This window comes from Mustelus asterias, chromosome 23 (assembly GCF_964213995.1).
Source record: "Mustelus asterias chromosome 23, sMusAst1.hap1.1, whole genome shotgun sequence".
NCBI classification, from domain to species: Eukaryota; Metazoa; Chordata; class Chondrichthyes; order Carcharhiniformes; family Triakidae; genus Mustelus; species Mustelus asterias.
The window spans coordinates 73,549,835-73,573,961 of record NC_135823.1 but is presented as its reverse complement, the minus strand read 5'-3'; the positions used below and the strand labels follow the sequence as shown (position 1 = coordinate 73,573,961).

Below are 24,127 nucleotides of genomic sequence, written 5' to 3'. Positions count from 1 at the left end.
AGCAAATGGCTTCAGTTATAGTTGTGATGCTACTGTACCTTTAAGAAAGGTATTTTTAATCATGTTCTCTGCAGTTATAAGCAGGCACTGAGCTGTCTGCTTAGAAATCCTTTTATTGCAGCTTAAATGTTTTAAATGGGGATTTGTTTATTTTTATTCTGGGCCTCATGCAGTGTCCAGGATTTTACGGCCTTTTGAATTATTGGGGGAAGAATGATTGACAGGTCAGGTGACAGGAGTTATTTTCCTTTCAGTTTGGTTCAGAGTCAGAGGCTGTCTTGGTTTTCAAACTGCAGGCAGGTTTTCTTTCTCTCTCCCTGGTATTGTAAATTCTGCTGGCTAGCTGGAAGCAGGTCTTCTTGCCTTCCTGGAGTGAACATTCTGCTGTTGGTGTTTGTTGGCTAAAAGCTGGAGACCAGCAGCAGCATTACCTCTACCTCAGGGTCTGCTGGAAGTTACAAAACTGGAAAGTCTGAGGGCCCGATTTTACCATCGCGTTGTGCACGTTTTTGAGTGCGAAAGCTTGGTAAAGTCAGGCATGAGGCGAGTAGCGCGATCTGCGTCCGCCTCCGCTCTGGTTCCCCCTTTACCAAGGCCAGAAAATGGCCACAATCGGGACCGTGCCCGAAACAAGCGCGACAGCTATTTAAAAGCATTTGGATGCATTTAAATTGACTGAATGGGCTATATGCTGAACCTTACTGGCACTTCCCCCTTTACCACTGCGTTCGCCCATCGAGAATCGGCACGAAACAGACATGCTCCATAGAAGTCCAATTTGAATGCTCCAGTTAGTGAGGAGTTAAGTGCTAAGCGTCCGACAGCTCTCTGCTTGAGATGGGGGGGGTTGGGGGGCGGTGGTCTGCTGCCACTCTGCCTGAGATCAGTGGAGGGGAAGGAGGGTCCGCTGCCATTCTGCCTGAGATTGGTGGGGGGAAGGAGGGTCAATAATGTTGTGGGGGCCTGGGAGAGGCATTAACCGGCCCGGGAGGGATGCGGCAGGGGAGGACATTCTATCATTTTCCTTTCTGTGCATGTGCAGTTGGAAGCACTGATCGGAGCTGCAGGGTTTCGGGCGCGTTAAGCCCCGCCCACACGCTTCTGCAGCGCGATTCGGAATCGCTGCTATTTTTGCAGGTAGAGTGTGTATGAGGGCACCTCAGAACGGATCTAAAAGTCAGATCTGAAACATTCCCAGTTTCAAGTTCGTCCAGCACTTAGAATCAAAATGATAAAGTAGGGCTCAGAGTTTTAAATTCTCCAACCAAAGGACTAAGTTCCAGCATCATGTGAGTATTCTTGTTTTCTGTGCTAAAGCTGGTGTATGTTTTTAATTGGTTTGTTGTATTGGAACAGTACACTTAGTTGTTAATGTTTATACAATATCATGGCTGTTTTTATTTCTTGTTTGTAATTGATAAAAGTTATTGCTAATTTTCTTGCTATTTGTTAACTGAATTCTTAAATGAACTTTAGAAACATAGAAAAACTACAGCACAAAACAGGCCCTTCGGCCCCACAAGTTGTGCCGAACATATCCCTACCTTTTAGGCCTACCCATAACCCTCCATCCTATTAAGTCTCATATACTCGTACTTTGTTTGATAAAAGCTCCCTAATGGGTCATTTGAATCATACCTGAAGTGAAACATCTCATGCTTACCCTAGCCAAATTCAAAGTGCAAAACTTATGATGCAGGTGGATTTTATAAAAGACTTTGGAGTTTCTGATCTGGATTATAACATAATGCCCAAGTGGTTCATATTGGGGGTCACATGAAGGGACAAGTAGCCATGTTTTCAAGGGATAACCTTTGTCCTCTAGAACCTATCCATGTAATTTGGGGTGTTGGTGGGGGACAGAATAGCGGAATAACGAGTTGTATCATCCTGCATTGCCAGCCAATGAAGGAGTCATGGCAGCTGTCAGGAAATTAATAAACCCTCCTGAAGCTCTTGTTGTTGTCACAATTGAACATTTCCGGGAGTGGAAGTTGTCCCTGTTAATGAATCTTACTGGCCGGTCCCTTGATGGCCACAAATGTGCAATCGATGGTGCCTTGCACCTGGGGGCATCCAGCACTGGGTCGCGTGCGTGCGTGCGTGAAGTCCCATCTGTATGAAATCGAAGGCACTGACCACCTTTCACAAATAGGGCATCAGCGAGATGCAGTGGTATGCAACCATTGCCAGCTCCGCAGCTGACCCTTGGAAGGAGCCAGATGTAAAGAAATTCAAGGCCACAGTGATGTTGGCAACCATCAGCAGGGCTGCACGATGTCGGATCTTTCACCACGAGGTTACAAATCTCTATGAATAGTGATCTGCATGATAGAGGCAGTCTCCTATGGCACTGGCTCTCTGACACTTCATGATAGCTCCTCCAATAGATCCTATAAAGAGTGTTATAATCCCAGCTGATGTTAATACTGGACAAGTCAGGCCCCACAGTGAAAGCTGGCTTGACCTTTCTCACTCAACTCAAACCTTGTTTATAGCAACTGTGGAGGAAAGTTACTGAACAAATATGTCAAGAGTAAAAGGATGAGATGTGAAGGCATAGGACCCTTAAAAGGTGAAGGGGGAAAAGTTTGTGTGGAACCGTTAGAAATGGCGGAGCTGCTTAATGAATACTTTACCTCGGTATTCACGGTGGAAAGGGATCTGGGTGGTTGTACTGCTGGTTTGCGGTGGACAGAAAGGATCGAGCATGTGGACATAAAGAAAGAGGATGTGTTGGAACTATTGAATGGCATCAAGGTTGGTAAGTCGCCGGGACCGGATGGGATGTACCCCAGGTTACTGTGGGAGGCGAGGGAGGAGATTGCGGAGCCTTTGGCGATGATCTTTGCATCGTCGATGGAGACGGGAGAGGTTCCGGAGGATTGGAGGATTGCAGATGTGGTCCCTATATTCAAGAAAGGGAACAGGGACAGCCCGGGAAATTACCGACCGGTGAGTCTAACCTCAGTGGTTGGTAAGTTGATGGAGAGGATCCTGAGAGACAGGATTTATGATCATCTAGAGAAGTTTAGTATGATCAAAAGTAGTCAGCACGGCTTTGTCAAGGGCAGGTCGTGCCTTACGAGCCTGGTTGAGTTCTTTGAAAATGTGACCAAACACATTGACGAAGGAAGAGCAGTGGATGTGGTCTATATGGACTTCAGCAAGGCGTTCGATAAGGTCCCCCATGCAAGACTTCTTGAGAAAGTGAGAGGGCATGGGATCCAAGGGGCTGTTGCCTTGTGGATCCAGAACTGGCTTGCCTGCAGAAGGCAGAGAGTGGCTGTGGAGGGGTCTTTCTCTGCATGGAGGTCAGTGACCAGTGGAGTGCCCCAGGGATCTGTTCTGGGACCCTTGCTGTTTGTCATTTTCATAAATGACCTGGATGAGGAAGTGGAGGGATGGGTTGGTAAGTTTGCTGACGACACCAAGGTAGGTGGTGTTGTGGATAGTTTGGAGGGATGTCAGAAGTTGCAGCGAGACATAGATAGAATGCAAGACTGGGCGGAGAAGTGGCAGATGGACTTCAACCCGGATAAGTGTGTGGTGATCCATTTTGGCAGATCCAATGGGATGAAGCAGCAGTATAAAATGAAGGGTACCATTCTTAGCAGTGTAGAGGATCAGAAGGACCTTGGGGTCCGGGTCCATAGGACTCTTAAATCGGCCTCGCAAGTGGAGGATGCGGTCAAGAAGGCGTACGGCGTACTGGCCTTCATTAATCGAGGGATTGAGTTTAGGAGTCGGGAGATAATGCTGCAGCTTTATAGGACCCTGGTTAGACCCCACTTGGAGTACTGCGCGCAGTTCTGGTCACCTCATTACAGGAAAGATGTTGAAGCCATTGAAAGGGTGCAGAGGAGATTTACAAGGATGTTGCCTGGATTGGGGGGCATGCCTTATGAGGATAGGTTGAGGGAGCTTGGTCTCTTCTCCCTGGAGAGACGAAGGATGAGAGGTGACCTGATAGAGGTTTACAAGATGTTGAGAGGTCTGGATAGGGTAGACTCCCAGAGGCTATTTCCAAGGGCTGAAATGGTTGCTACGAGAGGACACAGGTTTAAGGTGCTGGGGGGTAGGTACAGAGGAGATGTCAGGGGTAAGTTTTTCACTCAGAGGGTGGTGGGTGAGTGGAATCGGCTGACGTCGGTGGTGGTGGAGGCAAACTCGTTGGGGTCTTTTAAGAGACTTCTGGATGAGTACATGGGATTTAATGGGATTGAGGGCTATAGATAGGCCTAGAGGTGGGGATGTGATCGGCGCAACTTGTGGGCCGAAGGGCCTGTTTGTGCTGTGGCTTTCTATGTTCTATGTTCTAAATCACAGGAGTCTGCTCATGAACTTTTAATGCAAAAAATAAAACATTTACTAAAAGAAGAAAAATGAACTGCATTACACCAGGCAAAAAGGATGGAAAGATTGCAATACAAACAGAAAGAGTTATCACTAGCTTGACACAAACGCACCTTGCTTGGGGCTGGCACACGATAAATTCTTAAGCTTCACTTGATCCTTCTCACTCAACTCGTACCACTCCCTGAGAAACCCAAAACCACACTTGAAACTCATTATTGCTTCAACTGCAGAGCAAGTACATGGGACAGAATTTTACACCCCACACCAGTGAGTTTTTAGACAGAGTGGGGAAGAGTGAAATTGAAGGGAAGCGATTCTCTGCAGGTCGCTGCCTGCCCCAACCATGCAGCAATTTTACGCTGGGGCAGGCAGGGCCTTAGGATAGGCAGTCCAATCTTGTCCCAGTTGAGACCCTTGTGGCTAGGCCGTTTCCTGCCTAGCCACAATTTTGAGGCTGGTGGGAGGATTGAACCCGTGTGGTGGAAGGCTGAATTTAAACAGTTAAATCCTGGATGGGAAGGGCCTCCATCAGAAGCCCCATTTTGAAGATAGGTGCCCATCTCCCCTTAAGACAGGATTAATTCCAGGACTAATTTCCTCTCACCACCAGCTTGTAAACAGAAAGGTGCTTTTGATTTGCCTCCCCCTTTATAAGTGGTGGGGCATTTCCCCACACCTTGGTTTTGGTGTAATCCAATATCTATTAATAACCCCACAGCAAGCTCGAGACAGGATGAACTCAAAGGGTTAGTTTATTTGCATACACTCAAACAAGTAGTAACATTGTCTCTTTTGTTTTCTAGGGATAGAGAAAAGACAGATTTACAGTGCAGAGGCCACAGTGAAAATAAATAGTAGTTCACATGGTTTCCAGAGTTCAGAATCAAAGTCCAATGAGGTATTCCTTCATGAAGGTCTGTGAGCTGGAAACTGAGGCAAGATCATTTACTTTTCCCGTGATGTTGACTCACATGGTGAGATAGGCGTGCAGAGATGTGCAGTCTTGTGGGCGATGGTACAGAATTTCCAATCGAAGTTGTGTAGATGGAGCCAGGTGTCAAACCTTATCTCTGATGCTGCTGGTTTGACAGTAAAATGACAGACTGCCTTTGCAGCATGGCAAGACAATATTACTCGTTCCAAAAACTAGAGGTGCATGTCACATGATTCCCGTCTCTTCACATTGTCTGGATCCCCGAAACTGAATGGATCAACTGTTAAGAATTGAGAGTAAGGTTGCGTGGTCCTTTGTCTCGGCAGATAAGCAGGTGCCTGTTGGCGAAGCTGGATTATGAAATGCAGATGACCTTTGTACAGCTCTATTTAATTTTGGTCTGAGGAGCCATAGTGTGTCATTAGTGGCTCTTCAGAGATAACAAGCTGTGAGTTTCTCCAATACTGCCAGCTTGCTCCTTTTGTTCAAGGGTCACAAAAGATTCAGCCATTTGTTGGTCTTCATCCAGTTTTAATATTTTAGAGATAGTAATGAGCATATCTGTATATATTCCACAAAGAATCTAGACAGGGTCTTAGTCCTTCACTGCATAGATACACACAAATTCAACTTTCTTTAGAATTGATTTATGAGGTGTGGGTGTCACTGACAAGACCATCATTCATTACCCAACCCTGGTTGCCCTCAGAAGATGGTGGTGAGTTGCCTTCCTGAACCGCTGTACTTCCTGAGGTGTAGGTACACATACACTGCTGTTAAGGAGGGATTTCCAGGAATTTGCCCCAGTGACAGTGAAAGAACGACGATATATTTCAAGTCAGGATATTGAGCGACTTGGAGGGGAACGTCCAGGCGGTGGTGTTCCCAGGAATCTGCTGCTCTTGTCCTTCTAGATGGTAGTCATCGTGGGTTTGGAAGGTACTGCCTAAAGAACTTTTGCTGAGTTCCTGCAGTGTTTCTTGTACATGGTACACACTGCTGCCACTGTTTGTCATTGGTGGAGGGATTGAATGTTTGTAGAAGGAAAATTAAACAAGCAAGCCATTTTATCCTGGATGGTGTCAAGCTTCTTGAATTTTGTTGGAGCTGCACTCATCCAGGCAAGTGGAGAGTATTCCATTAAACTCCTGACTTGCGCCTTGTAGATGGTGGACTTTGGGGAGTCAGGAGGTGACATTCTTGCCGCAGGATTCACAGCTTCTGACCTGTTCTTGGAGCCATCATATTGAGATGACCAATCTAGTTCAGTTTCTGATCAATGGTAACCCCAGAATGTGACAGTGGGGGATTCAGCAACGGTAATGCCATTGAATGTCAAGGGGCGATGTTTAGATCCTCTCTTGTTAGAGATGGTTATCACTTGACAGTTGTGTGGCACAAATGCTACTTGCCCAAGCCTGGATATTGTCCAGGTCTTTCTGCATTTGGACATGGACTGTTTCAACATCCGAGGAGTTGCGTATGGTGCTGAATATTGTGCAATCATCAGCAAACATTCCCACTTCTGACCTTATGATGGAAGAAAGGTCAATGATGAAGCAGCTGAAGCCGGTTGGACCTGGAACACTACCCTGAGGGACGCCTGCAGAGATGTCCTGGAACTGAGATGATTGACCTCTAACCACCACATCCATCTTCCTTTGTACCAGGTATGACTCCAACCATTGGAGAGATTTCCCCCGATTCCCATTGACTCCAGTTTTGCTTGGGCTTTTTGATGTCGCACTCGGTCAAATGCGGCCTTGGTGTCAAGGGCTGTCACTCTCACCTCACCTCTGGAATTCAGCTCTTGTCCATGTTTGAACCAAGGCTGTAATGGGGTCAGGAGCTGAGTGACCCTGGCGAAACCCAAACTGAGCGTCAGCAAGCAGGTTATTGCTGAGCAGGTGCTGCTTGATAGCACTGTCGATGACCCCTTCCATCACTTTACCGATGATTGCGAGTAGGCTGATTGGGCGGTAATTGGCCGGGTTGGATTTGTCCTGTTTCTTGTGTACAGGACATACCTGGGTAATTTTCCACATTGCCGGGTAGATGCCAGTGTTGTCACTATATTGGAACAGCTTGGTTAGGGGAGCAGCAAGTTCTGGAGCACAAGTACTATTGCCAGAATGTTATCAAGGCCCATTTCCTTTTACAGTATACAGTGCCTTCAGCCATTTCTTGATATCATGTAGAATGAATTGAATTGACTGAAGACTGACATTTGTGATGCTGGGGACCACTGGAGGAAGCTGAGATGGATCATCCATTCAGCATTTCTGGCTGAAGATTACTGCAAATCCTTCAGCCTTATCTTTCACACTGATGTGCTGGGCTCCTCCATCATTGAGGGTGGGGATATTTGTGGAGTCTCCTCCTCCAGTGAGTTGTTTAATTGTCCACCACCATTCACAACTGGATGTGGCAGGGCTGCAAAGCTTAGATCTGGTCCATTGGTGTGGAATCACTTAGCCCTGTCTATTGCTTGCTGCTTTTGCTGTTTGGCATGTAAGTATTCTGTGTTGTAGCTTCACCAGGTTGACACCTCATTTTTAGGTATGCCTGGTGTTGTTCCTGGCATGCCCTCCTGCACTCTCCATTGAACCAGAGTTGATCCCTGGCTTGATGGTGATTGTGGAGTGGGAGATATGCCGGGTCATAAGGTTACAGATTGTGGTTGAATACAATTCTGCTGCTGCTGATGGCCCACAGCGCCTCCTGGATGACCAGTCTTGAGTTGCTAGGCTGTTCATTTAGCATGGTGGTAATGCCACACAACACGATGGTGTTAATATCATGGTGAGGTTCTGGCTGGTTCCCTGCTGTATTGCCACCTGTTTCTGATCCAACATGTAACCCATGTGCTACCACCAAAATTCCAAACTCACTTTCAACCATCAGACAGTGAGCTTGTTAGCAATATTAACTGGCTCAATTTCCAAAAAAGGTGGTTTTCTGAGCCTTGCCTTCTCCAGTTCTGACGAAATTTGTCAATGGTGATAGAAAACCAGCACGCTAGACTCCCCACTATGTTGAGCATCTCCCATTCCCCCAGTTACCCTCCCGCCCCCTGCCACCACCAGCTGGACCTGAAAATCCATCCACTATTTCTGTTTCTCTCTGCACAATTGCTGCCTTGCCTGCTAGATATTTGCAGAAACTTCTATCACTTTGTAAATGACTATTTACCCTCAGAGAGAAGTCCAACTGAAATTAATTTCAGCATAACTTCAATTTGTTTTTAATTCATTATTAATTGGCAATTTCACCACAAAGGCCACAGGTTGCCAGGTGACTTAAATGAGAAAAAAAATGACATTGATGTTCCTCTAGAAGTTAGAGAAGAGTTTTTATTTCTTTCCAAATTGTGTTCCATTTCCCAGTACTAATATCCAACAGCTTGAGTAGCATAAATTCAAATCAATCATTATGAGTTTAATCCCTGGGCCAAACAAAACTTATTAATGTGAAAAAGGTTATCTTTTCATTCATTTTTTCTTCTCATGGATTTTTAAGGGTTAACTTCTCATTTTTTACACAATGTCTATTTTGCTCTCCTCCTCAATTCCCCTGCTTTAGTGATAAAGCACACAACTTATTCTCAGATCTGAGCCAATGCTATTAAGAAGTATCTCCAAGAACAGTATAAGAGGCTGTTCATTAATGTTACTGTCACACAATAAATGGATGATGTGACCACCTTGCAATGTCGATTGCCAAGTGTTAGCCTCAACAGCTGGAGTAATCAAGTCAATAAAATTCACATAGAATAAAATATTTTGTGACAGCTTGCAAAGGATATTAAGATCAATAATGTTTTATGATATGAATTTTGAAATGTAGCTCCTTAAATCTGCTGCTTATATTTTGCTCTCTTGTCAAGCTGGACTAGGTGGAAATGATTTCTGATTATCGCTGTTACTTGCTGTGTTGTGTTCTTCTGAAACAAAAAATTGTTTCCAGTAGAGTAGCTAATTTCCTCCTCAATAAAAAATAATTGTATACACTGGGAGCAGACACCTGTAAAAGAAGTAGGTATGAAGTAGCCATGAGGGGACAGGCTTGAACCCATCCTGCACCGTCATTCAGCACTTTGCGTGGAGCTCTTCCACGTTATTGGCATAAGTTCCAAGAAAATTGGACATATCCAAAATGATGTTCTGTTTGTTTTAAAAAGCTGTTGGACAGTTATTCCTAAAAATTAACTTTCAATAGGAGTTATGATAAAAAGTTAGAAGAGTGATTGCCTTTTTACAGATACTATGCAATATTTCATCACCTTTATGATGCTCAATGTCATTTGGTCTTGTGGGAATAACGCCAAGTAATCTCAGTGGACTAGTCAATTTTAAAAAACTATTAGCTGTGTTTGACTAATTCGGGCATTCTGTCTCACATATCTCTGAAAATTCGACCTGATTAAGAATCATACAAGTCCTTCTCCAATAAAATGAGAGGTCAGACGACACCAGGTTATAGTCCAACAGGTTTATTTAAATCAAATCTGATTTGATTTACAACCTGGTGCTGTGTGACCTCTCACCTTGTCCATCCCAGTCCAACACCGGCATCTCCAGATCTCCAATAAAATGATTCATTCATCACCTTCTCAGTTTTTGTTTAAAATATATTGTTTTTCTGGATTTCTTTATCAACTAAGCGCAATAGGGAACCGATATTCTTCAATTCTAGTTTTTTTCACAGAACATCCTTGGATATAATCCTGATGACAGAACATTCTGTTGGCTTTGAAAGAGTCTGTCACTCACAAATGAAAATATATCTATTTTGATCGGACTGCTTAAATACTTACTGATCTTTAAGCCAATTCTTAACAAAAGGGATTTCATTGAAGGCAACAAATTGCTTGTCTGATCTCTTTAGATTTTTGCTAAGAAACAAAAAGATCAAAATTATAATTAGTTTTCTTTCATTTATTACAAGTAATAAAATCGGCCCTGCAGGTGGAGGAGGTGGTTAAGAAGGCGTATGGTGTGCTGGCCTTTATCAATCGAGGGATTGAGTTTAGGAGTCCGGGGATAATGATGCAGCTATATAAGACCCTCGTCAGACCCCACTTGGAGTACTGTGCTCAGTTCTGGTCGCCTCATTACAGGAAGGATGTGGAAAAGATTGAAAGGGTGCAGAGGCGATTTACAAGGATGTTGCCTGGATTGAGTGGCATGCCTTATGAGGATAGGCTGAGGGAGCTCGGTCTTTTCTCCTTGGAGAGACGTAGGGTGAGAGGAGACCTAATAGAGGTATACAAGATGTTGAGAGGCATAGATCGGGTGGACTCTCAGAGGCTTTTTCCCAGGGTGGAAATGGCTGCTACGAGAGGACACAGGTTTAAGGTGCTGGGGTGTAGGTACAGGGGAAATGTTAGGGGGAAGTTTTTCACACAGAGGGTGGTGGGCGAGTGGAATCGGCTGCCGTCAGTGGTGGTGGAGGCAAACTCAATAGGGTCTTTTAAGAGACTCCTGGATGAGTACATGGGACTTAATAGGATGGAGGGTTATAGGTAGGCCTAAAAGGTAGGGATATGTTCGGCGCAACTTGTGGGGCTGAAGGGCCTGTTTTGTGCTGTAGTTTTCTATGTTTCTATGTTTCTATAATGAGCCGGAACTCTCTGACCTCGCCTAGAGCTTGGGTTCTCCAGTCCCGCTGCTGTGAATGGAGATTTGGCCGAGTGCCGAATTCTCCATTCTCGCTGGCAGCAGTGGTGGGGCATGTATGGCCAGAGAACTCTGGCCAATATGTTTTACTCTAAACAGAGATAAATTATTCAAGTAAAAGGACACCATATTGTAAATTACTGCTCACATCTCTGGCAAAAAAAACTCAGCTCAGTAACTTAGGGAGGTCTTGCAGCATCCCTACCTCTCAACCAGAAGCTTTTCGAGTTCAATTCCCATCCCTTGTGTACAAGGTTTAAAGGAGATGTACAAGGCCTTGATGGCCAAGAAAGGTGTATTTATATCAATCTGAAAAAACACTTCCAACATGCCAGTGGCAGGTGGTAAGAGTGAGAGAGGCTCCTGGTGGGCCATGCTTGGTGTGGAGTGCTGCCCTGCTCAAGTTATAAGCCTCTGGAGAGAGGCTAGATACCTGTTCCAGGTAGAACTTGCGATGGAATCAGATGAAATTCTGCATTGTGCACCAATAGGTGTGGGGAGAGAAACAATACTAAAGCTGGTTTCCATTTATAATACAAAATAAATTGAGATAAATAGACAAGACACCTACTTGTATAACCATTCTGCCAGAAAGTCACAAGCATTGAACTTTGTTCTTTTTCTCTGCAAAGAAAAGCAAATGCGAGATTGTAAAATTAATTAACTACAAAAATACACACGACTCTGTAGCTCAAACCAGTCAATAAATTATATCTTTATGAAGAGAAAACTGGCAGAATTTATCTCGCCACTTTCTCCATTAATGGGAAGTTTGGTTTTTTGCCACAATTAATCTCAGAAGATATTTTAACCAGGCGTTGGGATTGTACATGTGTACGCCGAATGAAAGGCAACAGAAAACAACAAAGTCATTTGAATTCATTGGCTTCTCCCAAAGGAATACAAACGATTCAAGGGTCTGAATTTCCACTCCTGGGTCAGGGGTGTAGCGTCAGGATATTTCCTGGCTCCTCAAACCTGACCTGGGAGGAAGTGTCCCAGGAGTTGGGATTTTTGTTCTGGGGTGGTGGGATCTCTGGGATTTGAGGCTGGCGACACTGAAACGAAGCTGTCAGCTCGAGAGACAGGCTGGGCTGGAGTCCTGCCTGAGTGCTCCAGTACCACGTTCATGTTTTTAAAAGAAAAATGTAAAGCACCCCTCTAACCCTCACTTCCAGCACCCCTTCATACCCCACATACTTCCCATGCCAGCCTATGACCCAGAACTACACCTCATGGCTCCTCATACCCTCCACACCAACTGGTGCCTCTCCGCCCACCACCCTTTGTCTAAACATCTACCATTCCAATTCACCCCGTATGCACCATGGGCAGAATTGAGGAGCCATGCTGAAATAATGTAAAGTTCTAATTGTCTATAGCAGACTTCATTAAAAACACTCTCATTCATAAAAAACCCATTCACTATATTTACATTCCTTCAACCACATAATCCCTTATAACAGAAAACATTTTATTCAAGTGCATAATCCCTGATGAAAACAAGTATTGGAATTCAATGAGTCGATGACCAGTTGGAGTTGTCAATCAAACTATGATATGACAGACGCCCAACTGTGATAGTAGAAGGTTATGAAATCAGTCACACAGCACTAATCCAGTAATGGTGCCCCTAGGCTTACGTCAACAGACAGAGTGAAATAGTATTCAAAGACTGGACATCCAATGTTCAACATCTTCCACTTTTTTTTTTAAAAGTAAAGTTAAAGTAAAGTTTATGTATTCGTCACAAGTAAGACTTACATTAACACTGCAATAAAGTTACTGTGAAATGCCCCTAGTCACCACAGTCCGGCGCCGGTTCGGGTCAATGTACCCAACCAACACGTCTTTCAGACTGTGGGAAGAAACCAGAGCACCCGGAGGAAACCCACGCAGACACGGGGAGAATGTGCAAACTCCACACAGACAGTGACCCAAGCCGGGAATCGAACCCAGGTCCCTGGCGCTGTGAAGCAGCAGTGCGAACCACTGTGCCACCGTGCCACCCTGGCACTGCAAAGACCCTCTGTTGCTGCAAAAATTCAGGCCAAGGTTGCAGTTAGTGCTGTTACACAAAATACTCATTAAAAACTACAATTAAGAGTATACAATGATCAAAACTAGTAATTGTTGAAATAAAATATAATAAAGCATTTTGTGTAACAGCACTAACAGCAACCTTGGCCTGAATTTTTACAACAACAGAGGGTCCTCGCATTGTTTAAAAAAATAGTGGAAGATGTTGAACATTGGAAGTCCTGTGTACCTGGGATCTGAGTATACAGGTACACAGGTCACTGAAAGTGGCAGTGCAGGTGGAGAAGGTAGTCAAGAAGGCATACGGCATGCTTGCCTTCATCGGCCGGGCATTGAGTTTAAAAATTAGCTACTCATGTTGCAGCTTTATAGAACCTTACTAAAGGCCTCACTTGGAATATAGTGTTCAATTCTAGTCGCCACACTATTAGCTATGAGGACAGGTTGGAGAAACTTGGTTTGTTCTCACTGGAACGACAGAAGTTGAGGGGCGACCTGATAGAAGTCTACAAGATTATGAGGGACATGGACAGAGTGGATAATCAGAAGCTTTTTCCCAGGTGGAAGAGTCAATTACTAGGGGGCATAGGTTTAGGGTGCGAGGGGCAAGGTTTAAAGGAGATGTACAAGGCAAGTTTTTTTACACAGAGGGTGGTGGGTGCCTGGAGCTCGCTGCCAGGGGAGGTAGTGGAAGCAGATACTATAGTGACGTTTAAAGGGTGTGTTGATAAATACATGAATAGGGTGGAAATTGAGGGATATGGTCCCCTGAAGAATAGGGGATAGTTCAGACAGGCAGCATGGTCGGTGCAGGCTTGGAGGGCCGAAGGGCCTGTTCCTGGGCTGTGATTTTCTTTGTTCCTTGTTCTTAAATAATAGCACCTCTTCAAGGAAGTTAGACAGTCATCACTAATTGGCAAAGGCTGGTTGCATAGTGTTACTGTGACTAGAACTGCAATCCTGAGTCTCGGCTAATGATGTGGAGATGCCGGCGTTGGACTGGGGTAAACACAGTAAGAGTTTTAACAACACCAGGTTAAAGTCCAACAGGTTTATTTGGTAGCAAATGCCATTAGCTTTCGGAGCGCTGCTCCTTCGTCAGATGGATATCTGCTCTCAAACAGGGCATACAGAGACACAAAATCAAGTTACAGAATACTGATTAGAATGCGAATCTCTACAGCCAACCAGGTCTTAATGTTACAGGCAATGTAAGTGGAGGGAGCATTAAGCACAGGTTAAAGAGATGTGTATTGTCTCCAGACAGGACAGCCAGTGAGATTCTGCAAGTCCAGGGAGCAAGCTGTGGGGATTACTGATAGTGTGACATAAAGCCAAAATCCCGGTTTAGGCCGTCCTCATGTGTCGGAACTTGGCTATCAGTTTCTGCTCAGCAACTCTGCCCTGTCGTGTGTCATGAAGGCCGCCTTGGAGAACGCTTACCCGAAGATCCAAGGCTGAATGCCCGTGACCGCTGAAGTGCTCCCCCACAGGAAGAGAACAGGCTTGCCTGGTGATTGTCGAGCGGTGTTCATTCATTCGTTGTCGTAGCGTCTGCATGGTTTGCCCAATGTACCTTGCCTCGGGACAACTTTCCTGCAGCGTATCAGGTAGACAACGTTGGCTGAGTTGCAAGAGTAGGTGCCGTGTACCTGGTGGATGGTGTTCTCACGTGAGATGATGGCATCCGTGTCGATGATCCAACACGTCTTGCAGAGGTTGCTGTGGCAGGGTTGTGTGGGGGGTGTAGTGGTCACTGTTCTCCTGAAGGCTGGGTAGTTTGCTGCGGACAATGGTCTGTTTGAGGTTGTGCGGTTGTTTGAAGGCAAGAAGTGGGGGTGTGGGGATGGCCTTGGTGAGATGTTCGTCTTCATCAATGACATGTTGAAGGCTCCGGAGGAGATGTCGTAGCTTCTCCGCTCCGGGGAAGTACTGGACGACGAAGGGTACTATGTCCACCGTGTCCCGTGTTTGTCTTCTGAGGAGGTCGGTGCGGCTTTTCGCTGTGGCGTGTCGGAACTGTCGATCAATGAGTCGAGTGCCATATCCTGTTCTTATGAGGGCATCTTTCAGCGTCTGGAGGTGTCTATTGCGATCCTCCTCATCCGAGCAGATCCTGTGTATATGGAGGGCTTGTCCATAGGGGATGGCTTCTTTAACGTGTTTAGGGTGGAAGCTGGAGAAATGGAGCATTGTGAGGTTATCCGTGGGCTTGCGGTACAGTGAGGTGCTGAGGTGACCGTCCTTAATGGAGATGCGTGTGTCCAAGAATGCAACCAATTCCGGAGAGTAGTCCATGGTGAATCTGATGGTGGGATGGAACTTGTTGATGTCATCATATAGTTGCTTCAGTGATTGTTCACCATGAGTCCAAAGGAAGAAAATGTCATTGATGTATCTAGTGTATAGCATCGGTTGAAGGTCCTGTGCGGTGAAGAAGTCTTGTTCGAACCTGTGCATGAAGATGTTGGCATATTGAGGTGCGAATTTGGTCCCCATGGCTGTTCCGGCTATGTCGAGGGCATCCTGAAACCCATTGTACAAAGAACCCCCAGCTTTTGTCACGACACTACGGACTTCCTACAGAAATTCAACACAGATGGAGCAGTTGAACCAGGAGCACTCCTCGTCACAATGGATGTCTCGGCACTCTACACCAGCATCCCCCACGATGATGGCATTGCTGCAACAGCCTCAGTACTCAACGCCGACAACTGCCAGTTTCCAGATGCAATTTTACAACTCATCCGCTTCATCCTGGACCACAATGTCTTCACCTTCAACAACCAGTTCTTCATCCAGACACACGGAACAGCCATGGGGACCAAATTCACACCTCAATATGCCAACATCTTCATGCACAGGTTCGAACAAGACTTCTTCACCGCACAGGACCTTCAACCGATGCTATACACTAGATACATCGATGATATTTTCTTCCTTTGGAGTCATGGTGAGCAATCACTGAAACAAATATATGACGACATCAACAAGTTCCATCCCACCATCAAACTCACTATAGACTACTCTTCAGAATCGGTTGCATTCTTGGACACACGCATCTCCATTAAGGACGGTCACCTCAGCACCTCACTGTACCGCAAACCCACGGATAACCTCATGATGCTCCACTTCTCCAGCTTCCACCCTAAAGACGTAAAAGAAGCCATCCCCTACGGACAAGCCCTCCAAATACACAGGATCTGCTCGGATGAGGAGGATCGCAACAGACACCTCCAGACGCTGAAAGATGCCCTCATAAGAACAGGATATGGTGCTCGACTCATCGATCAACAGTTCCGACGCGCCACAGCGAAAAACCGCACCGACCTCCTCAGAAGACAAACACGGGACACGGTGGACAGAGTACCCTTCGTCGTCCAGTACTTCCCCGGAGCGGAGAAGCTACGGCATCTCCTCCGGAGCCTTCAACATGTCATTGATGAAGACGAACATCTCGCCAAGGCCATCCCCACACCCCCACTTCTTGCCTTCAAACAACCACGCAACCTCAAACAGACCATTGTCCGCAGCAAACTACCCAGCCTTCAGGAGAACAGTGAGCATGACACCACACAACCCTGCCACAGCAACCTCTGCAAGACGTGCCGGATCATCGACACGGATGCCATCATCTCACGTGAGAACACCATCTACCAGGTACACGGTACATACTCTTGCAACTCGGCCAACATTGTCTACCTGATACGCTGCAGGAAAGGATGTCACGAGGCATGGTACATTGGGGAAACCATGCAGACGCTACGACAACGGATGAATGAACACCGCTCGACAATCACCAGGCAAGACTGTTCTCTTCCTGTGGGGTGCACTTCAGCAGTCACGGGCATTCAGCCTTGGATCTTCAGGTAAGCGTTCTCCAAGGCTGTCTTCATGACAAACAACAGCGCAGAGTCGCTGAGCAGAAACTGATAGCCAAGTTCAAGTTCCGCACACATGAGGACGGCCTAAACCGGGATGTTGGATTTATGTCACATTATCAGTAACCCCCACAGCTTTCCCCCTGATCTTGCAGAATCTTACTAGCTGTTCTGTCCGGAGACAATACACATCTCTTTAACCTGTGTTTAATGTTCCCTCCACACACATTATCTGTACCTTTAAGACCTGGCTGGCTGTAGAGATTTGCATTCTAATTAGTATTCTGTAACTTGATGTTGTGTCTCTGTGCACTGTTGGAGAACAGATTTTCACTCCATCTGACGAAGGGGCAGCGCTCCGAAAGCTTATGGTATTTGCTACCAAATAAACCTGTTGGACTTTAACCTGGTGTTGTGAGACTTCTAACCTAACAAAGCAGCACAGCCGAATGGGAGAATTCCCCCCCATTTTGTTGCAGGAATTCTAAATTTTCTATAACTACTTTTCACTCCCAAACATACAGAAGCTTAATTTTAACTTTTGACCTCAATGAAAATGAACGTTGACAATGATGTCAATTTACTGTCAACTTTATTTGCTCAATAATGCAAAATTACGCACGTATGCTGAGGAAAAAAACAAAGGAAGTCTTCTCTGCTGAATATTTCTGTGATTAGCAAAGTAATTTATGTGTTTGAATGTGAATCTGTGAGTTGGAAACTTTTTGGCTCACTTGGGAAAATAAACTGGCAATGAAGCAATGGTACAGGAAAAGAAAGGAAATATCTGCACAATGTGCATTGTTGCTTTCAGATGATTTATTTAGATAACAGTGAAATGGAAACAGTTGCATTAACATTCAGAGTTTGGAAACATGACAGAACCACTATAAATACTTTGTCGTTCTCAAATACAATGTCGGTGCAAATCTGAAAATATGATCATTTTTACTGGTTAGTCACTTTAAAATTTGATTCCAATGGAAGTTTAATTTGTAAAGATGAGCAAACAGCTTTGCCTGAGGATATAAAGTTGATTAGAAATGTTAACAGTGTAGACAGCATTTCAAGTATTTTAATTTTGAGTGCCAAACGATGGCATATTAATTAGTGTGCTCAAAACACCAGTCACTCCAATTTATTAGCAAATTTCACCATTTTTAATTCAGGCCAGTGAATCTCTTTCATTGGAATCGTGGATAGAAATAGAACTGCTTAACCTCTCTCACTGTGTTTCAACTGTACTTACTACTGGCAGGAATTCAGTGCAATACAAACTCCCACCGTACAGTGAGAGGTCAAGGACTGTGGATTAGGGTAAAATGTTTGATTTGATTTGATTTATTATTGTCACATGTATTAGCATACAGTGAAAAGTATTGTTTCTTGCCCGCTATACAGACAAAAAAAAACGTTGATAGAGAAGGAAAGGAGAGAGTGCAGAATGTAGTGTTACAGTCATAGCTAGGGTGCAGAGAAAGGCCAACTTAATGCAAGGTCGGTCCATTCAAAAGTCTGACAGCAGCAGGGAAGAAGCTGTTCTTGAGTCGGTTGGTATGTAACCTCAGACTTTTGTATCTTTTTCCCGAGGGAAGAAGGTGGAAGAGAGAATGTCCGGGGTGCGTGGGGTCCTTAATTATGCTGGCTGCTTTGCCGAGGCAGCGGGAAGTGTAGACAGAGTCAATGGATGGGAGGCTAGATTATGTGATGGATTGGGCTACATTCACAACCTTTTGCAGTTCCTTGCGGTCTTGGGCAGAGCAGGAGCCATACCAAGCTGTGATACAACCAGAAAGAATGCTTTCTATGGTGCATCTGTAAAAGTTGTGAATGCTGAATGAAGTATCCATCTGCTCTGGAATAACATGAAGGTACAAAACTGCCATGTTTACAAGTACAAAACAAAGCTTTAAAAGAAGATAAATCTAAAACAATTGTTGGAGACAAGTAACAGCCAGCAAGAAGGACCTGATTTGCTGTACCATAGACTTGAATTTGAGTTTCAACATTCTGACACAAAAGCACATCTGTTGTGGAAAAATAACATTGTCCACCCTGGTGGTGGAACTGAGAAAATATATGAAAAGCAAGATGAGGAAGATTGAACCATAAAATCTCCCAAAATACTGGTTTTAAAAATGAAAATTGCCTGAAAATATTAAACTGATTAAAGGCACTGACCTCAAAGCATTTCTCAATTTTAGCTTGTTTGAGAGTTTCAAACATGCCTGGGAGTAGTACAGGAAAGATGTAGTATTCCAAATACTGTCTTGAAGAACCTTCAGAAATTATGAGTAGAAAGAAAACAAAAATCACAAAGGAGAACCGAATATTCTCGATAATCTGATACACGCCTTGTTTCAAGAGCAGCTAAACGGTAATTGAAAGTTTAGTGGGCACTTTCGATGAAACAATTGCAGAAGTGTTTGGCGTGTATAGCTCAGGCATTATAAAAATCACTGTGTCACTGACTGAACTAATTTGCTTCATACAACAAAACTGCAGTCAATACTTCACAATTTTAATCATAGTTAGAAACAGGAAACTTTGGTGGTAACACACTAGCTGGATTTTGCACTCACAGACATCTGGCCCAGAAAGGTCGGGAACCTCATTTAAACAAATTATAACATCATTAAAGGTCTTCCCCACCATATTTTTCCCCCACATTGGGATCTCCCCCTCAACATGACAGCCCATTGGTAAGGTTTACAATAGGATTTTAAAAACAGGAACCAGGCAAAGGGAACCCACCAGGGAGCACAGGTAAGTACAGTTCCCAGGGGGAGAGAGAGACATAGCTGGACAGTATGCTGCCACTGGCTCAGCACTGCCCCCACTATACTGCCAGGGTGCAGGGGGGGTAAAGCACCGATCCCTGCGGCACTCCGCTAGCAACCTGCCTCCAGTCCGAAAATTTTCCATCCACCACCACCCTCTGTCTTCGATCAGACAGCCAGTTACCTATCCAATCGGCCAACTTTCCCTCTATCCCACACCTCCTCACTTTCATCATAAGCCGACCATGGGGGACCTTATCAAACGCCTTACTAAAATCCATGTATATGACATCAACCGCCCTACCTTCATCAACACACCTAGTTACCTCCTCAAAAAATTCTATCAAATTTGTGAGGCACGATTTGCCCTTCACAAATCCGTGCTGACTATCCCGGATTAATCCGCATCTTTCTAAATGGTCGTAAATCCCATCCCTAAGGACCTTTTCCATCAATTTACCAACCACCGAAGTCAGACTAACCGGTCTATAATTACCAGGGTCATTTCTATTCCCTTTCTTAAACAGAGGAACAACATTTGCCACTCTCCAGTCCTCTGGCACCATCCCCGTGGACAGCGAGGACCCAAAGATCAAAGCCAAAGACTCTGCAATCTCATCCCTCGCCTCCCACAGAATCCTAGGATACATTTCATCAGGCCCAGGGGACTTATCGACCTTCAGTTTATTCAAAACTGCCAAGACATCCTCCCTCCGAACATCTATTTCCTCCAGCCTATTAGCCTGTAACACCTTCTCTTCCTGAAAAACATGGCCCCTCTCCTTGGTGAACACTGAAGAAAAGTATTCATTCATCACCTCGCCTATCTCTACTGATTCCATACACAAGTTCCCACCACTGTCCTTGACCGGCCCTAACCTCACCCTGGTCATTCTTTTATTCCTCACATAAGAGTAAAAAGCCTTGGGGTTTTCCTTGATCCGACCCGCCAAGGACTTCTCATGTCCCCTCCTAGCTCTCCTCAGCCCCTTTTTCAGCTCGTTCCTTGCTAACTTGTAACCCTCAGTCGAGCCATCTGAACCTTGTTTCCTCATCCCTACATAAGCTTCCCTCTTCCTTTTCACAAGACATTCCACCTCTTTTGTGAACCACGGTTCCCTCACTCGGCCATTTCCTCCCTGCCTGACAGGGACATACCTATCAAGGACACCCAGTATTTGTTCCTTGAAAAAGTTCCACTTTTCATCAGTGCCTTTCCCTGACAGTTTCTGTTCCCATCTTATGCCCCCTAATTCTTGCCTAATCGCATCATAATTACCTCTCCCCCAATTGTAAGCCTTGCCCTGCCGTCCGGCCCTATCCCTCTCCATTGCAATAACAAAAGACACCGAATTGTGGTCACTATCTCCAAAGTTCTCTCCCACAACCAAATCTAACACTTGGCCCGGTTCATTTCCCAGTACCAAATCCAATGTGGCCTCACCCCTTGTCGGCCTATCCACATACTGTGTCAGGAAACCCTCCTGCACACACTGCACAAAAAGTGCCCCATCCAAACTATTTGACCTACAAAGGTTCCAATCAATATTTGGAAAGTTAAAGTCCCTCATGACAACTACCCTGTGACCCCCACACATATCCATAATCTGCTTAGCAATTTCTTCCTCCACATCTCTATTACTATTCGGGGGCCTATAGTAAACTCCTAGCAACGTGACCGCTCCTTTCCTGTTTCTAACTGCAGCCCATATTACCTCAGTGTGCATATCCCCCTCAAAGTGCTTTTCCGCAGCCGTTAAACTATCCTTGATTAACAGATGTTGTTTCAGTGTTCCCCTGGGATGGCAGAGTAGAGACTGGTTGGGGGTGATTGACAAGTCAAGTCATGTGGCTAGGGACAGTTATTTTCACAGAGAAATTCAGTCTTTAGTTTTGTTTTTTAAGAAGCTGTTTCCCTCTCTCTCTGGAGTTGGAGATTCTGTTCTCTGGGTGGCTTTTTTTGTTGAAACTGCAGAGAATGGGTTTATCTCTCTGAGGTTTTGCTGTTTGGAGGATATATCCTTCTCTGAAAACTGCTGCTGGGTTCACTGTTCAGAAGTGTTAAAAAGCTGGAAATCCAGCTTCACATAAGTATACTTGTCTTTGTGCTAACTATTGCTGAAGAAGGCTGTATGTCTGTGGGATATTGCTTTACATTAGAACAATAGTGATAGCTAGCTGTTAAGTTATACTGCATCATATTTAAGTCTTGTAATTGGTAAAAGTTATGCTAATTCTTTTTGTTATATTCTAATTGTATTCTTAAAATAAACTTTGTTTGATAAAAGCTCCCACTGGGTCACTTGAATCATGCTTGGAGTGAAACACCTTAAGCTCACCAACGGCAAAATCAAATGTAAAACTTAGGGTCCAGGCGAACTTCACAAAATACCTTGGAGTTTCTGGCCTGGCTCTTAACAACTGTGTGGAAAGCAGTTACCCGGCAGTGATATTTCCTGAATGGGCCAATTCGTGGCTAGTTGTGGTTGGGTGGGGAAAGGGGGGTTTGCTGTCCAATTAAGGGTGGTGACTGGGCTCTCAAAACTGGAGGTCCAGTGGGACACCCTCAAATACAGAAGGAGCAGCAACCTATGGTTCAGGTAAGAGATACAGAGGGCACATGCACCCAGTCTGCAATTCTGAAACACTTCTAATCCTTAAAAAGAAATGGAATCAGCAGCGGGGCCACTACTGTGGAAGGAAATCACATCGACAAACATTCAATCCCTCCACCACCGATGCTCAGTAGCAGCAGTGTGGACTATCTACAAGATGCACTGAAGAAATTCACCAAAAATCTTTAGACAGCACTTTCCAAACACATGACCGCTTCCATCTAAAGGACGAGGGCAGCAGAGGCATGGGAACACCACCACCTGCAAGTTCCCCTCCAAGTCACTCACCATCCTGACTTGGAAATATATCGCCATTCCTTCGCAATCGCTGGGTCAAAATCCTGGAATTCCCTCCCTAACGGCATTGTGGGTCAACCCACAGAACACGGACTGCAGCGATTCAAGAAGGCAGCTCACCACCACCTTCTCAAGGGCAACGAGGGATGGGCAATAAATGCTGGCCAGCCAGTGATGCCCATATCCCACGAATGAATGAAAAAAAACCCTTCAAGCAGGGTGGGCCCCCGGTCTGTCCGGAGCACCGGCCCTCTGATCTATTGCCAGGAAGTCATCTCCAGGCAGATGGCCTACATTCCTGTGTCTTGGTGGGCCACCGGCTTGAAAATCCTTGCTAATGCTTTACCTGTTCAAAATCTTGGTACATTTAGATGGCATTTTCCTATTTATAATAATACTTACATTCAGAGTTATCATTGCAAATGTTGACAATAAAAATAATGTTACAGAGGATAAGATAATGAACAAGAACCACATGTCATCTGCAGGATTTTTTAAATATACAAAAAAGAGAGATGCAATGACCCAAATTTTAAAAAAAATAGTATCACAAATTCCTAAGGTAAAAACATCTACATGAAACAGGGAATCCAATATTAGTTAAAGTACTCTAACCAAAATTTTCAGAAAGCAATTCAAAGCAGTTGAAGGGGAAATAGATTAAAATAAAATTTGTTGCCTACTTGAATATCAAGCAAACTAAAATACTGTATACTGCTCATCCATTCTTCCCATTAAATGTAATGATTGTATCTTTAAAATATTTATCATGCACTGCACCTAAGGGAACTCTTTGAAGGTTAGGTCAGAATAGGAAATCAGTATAATCTCAGAACAATAACTTCTTTGAAATAACTACACAAAAGGCTCACATAAATTAAATTATGCTATAAATAACTTGAACTAAGTTTGTTCTATTAAATTTTACCCTTGATAGAACTATTAAAGATAGAAAGAATATACATTCACAGGTATAATTTTACTACAACAAAACAGAAAATGCTGGAAAATCTCAGCAGGTCTGAAAGCATCTGTGGGGAGAAAATAGAGCCAACGTTTGGAGTCTGGGTGATCCTTTGTCAGAGTTAAGAGCAAAGAGAACCAGCAGAGATTTAAGCTATGAAGGTGGGGGAAACCTTCACCGTTTAAATAGTATAAATCTCTGCTGATTCTCTTTGCTCTCAGCTTTGATGAAGGGTCATTCAGACTTATTGGCTCTATTCTCTCCCCACAGAGGCTGTCAGACCGGCTGAGATCTTCCAGCATTTTCTGTTTTTGTTTCAGGTTCCAGCATCCGCAGTATTTTGCTTTTATCTAATTATTTTGCTACTTGTTTAACTTACATGTTTTTTCATCAGGTGGAGGAATAGGTGGAGGAGGCGGTGGACTTGCAGGAGGAGGAGGTTTCTGAACAACTGCATAACCTAAAAATGCTGGGTGCGAGTATTCAGCGTTGAAGTTTTCTAACACTGAAGTATCCACTGAAACCTGGAGGTTGAAAACAACAGTTTCTTAACAGCTCGCTGCTCACTTTTACTTCATG

The 24,127-nt window shown here is 44.6% G+C and overlaps 1 protein-coding gene across 2 annotated transcripts in view; it reads right to left on the bottom strand.

The window, feature by feature from the left end:
- iqck (IQ motif containing K) overlaps positions 1 to 24,127 on the bottom strand; it is a 131,407-nt gene that overhangs the window by 76,778 nt on the left and 30,502 nt on the right. Inside the window, exons 3-6 of one of the 2 annotated variants that reach the window (XM_078240951.1) lie at positions 23,928 to 24,072; positions 19,074 to 19,171; positions 11,543 to 11,595; positions 10,110 to 10,187 (exon numbers count right to left, since the gene is read on the bottom strand). In XM_078240951.1, coding sequence (XP_078097077.1) covers positions 10,110 to 10,187; positions 11,543 to 11,595; positions 19,074 to 19,171; positions 23,928 to 24,072 — 374 coding nt within the window. The remainder of the gene's footprint in view (positions 1 to 10,109; positions 10,188 to 11,542; positions 11,596 to 19,073; positions 19,172 to 23,927; positions 24,073 to 24,127) is intronic. The other variant, XM_078240952.1, reaches the window with a different exon arrangement.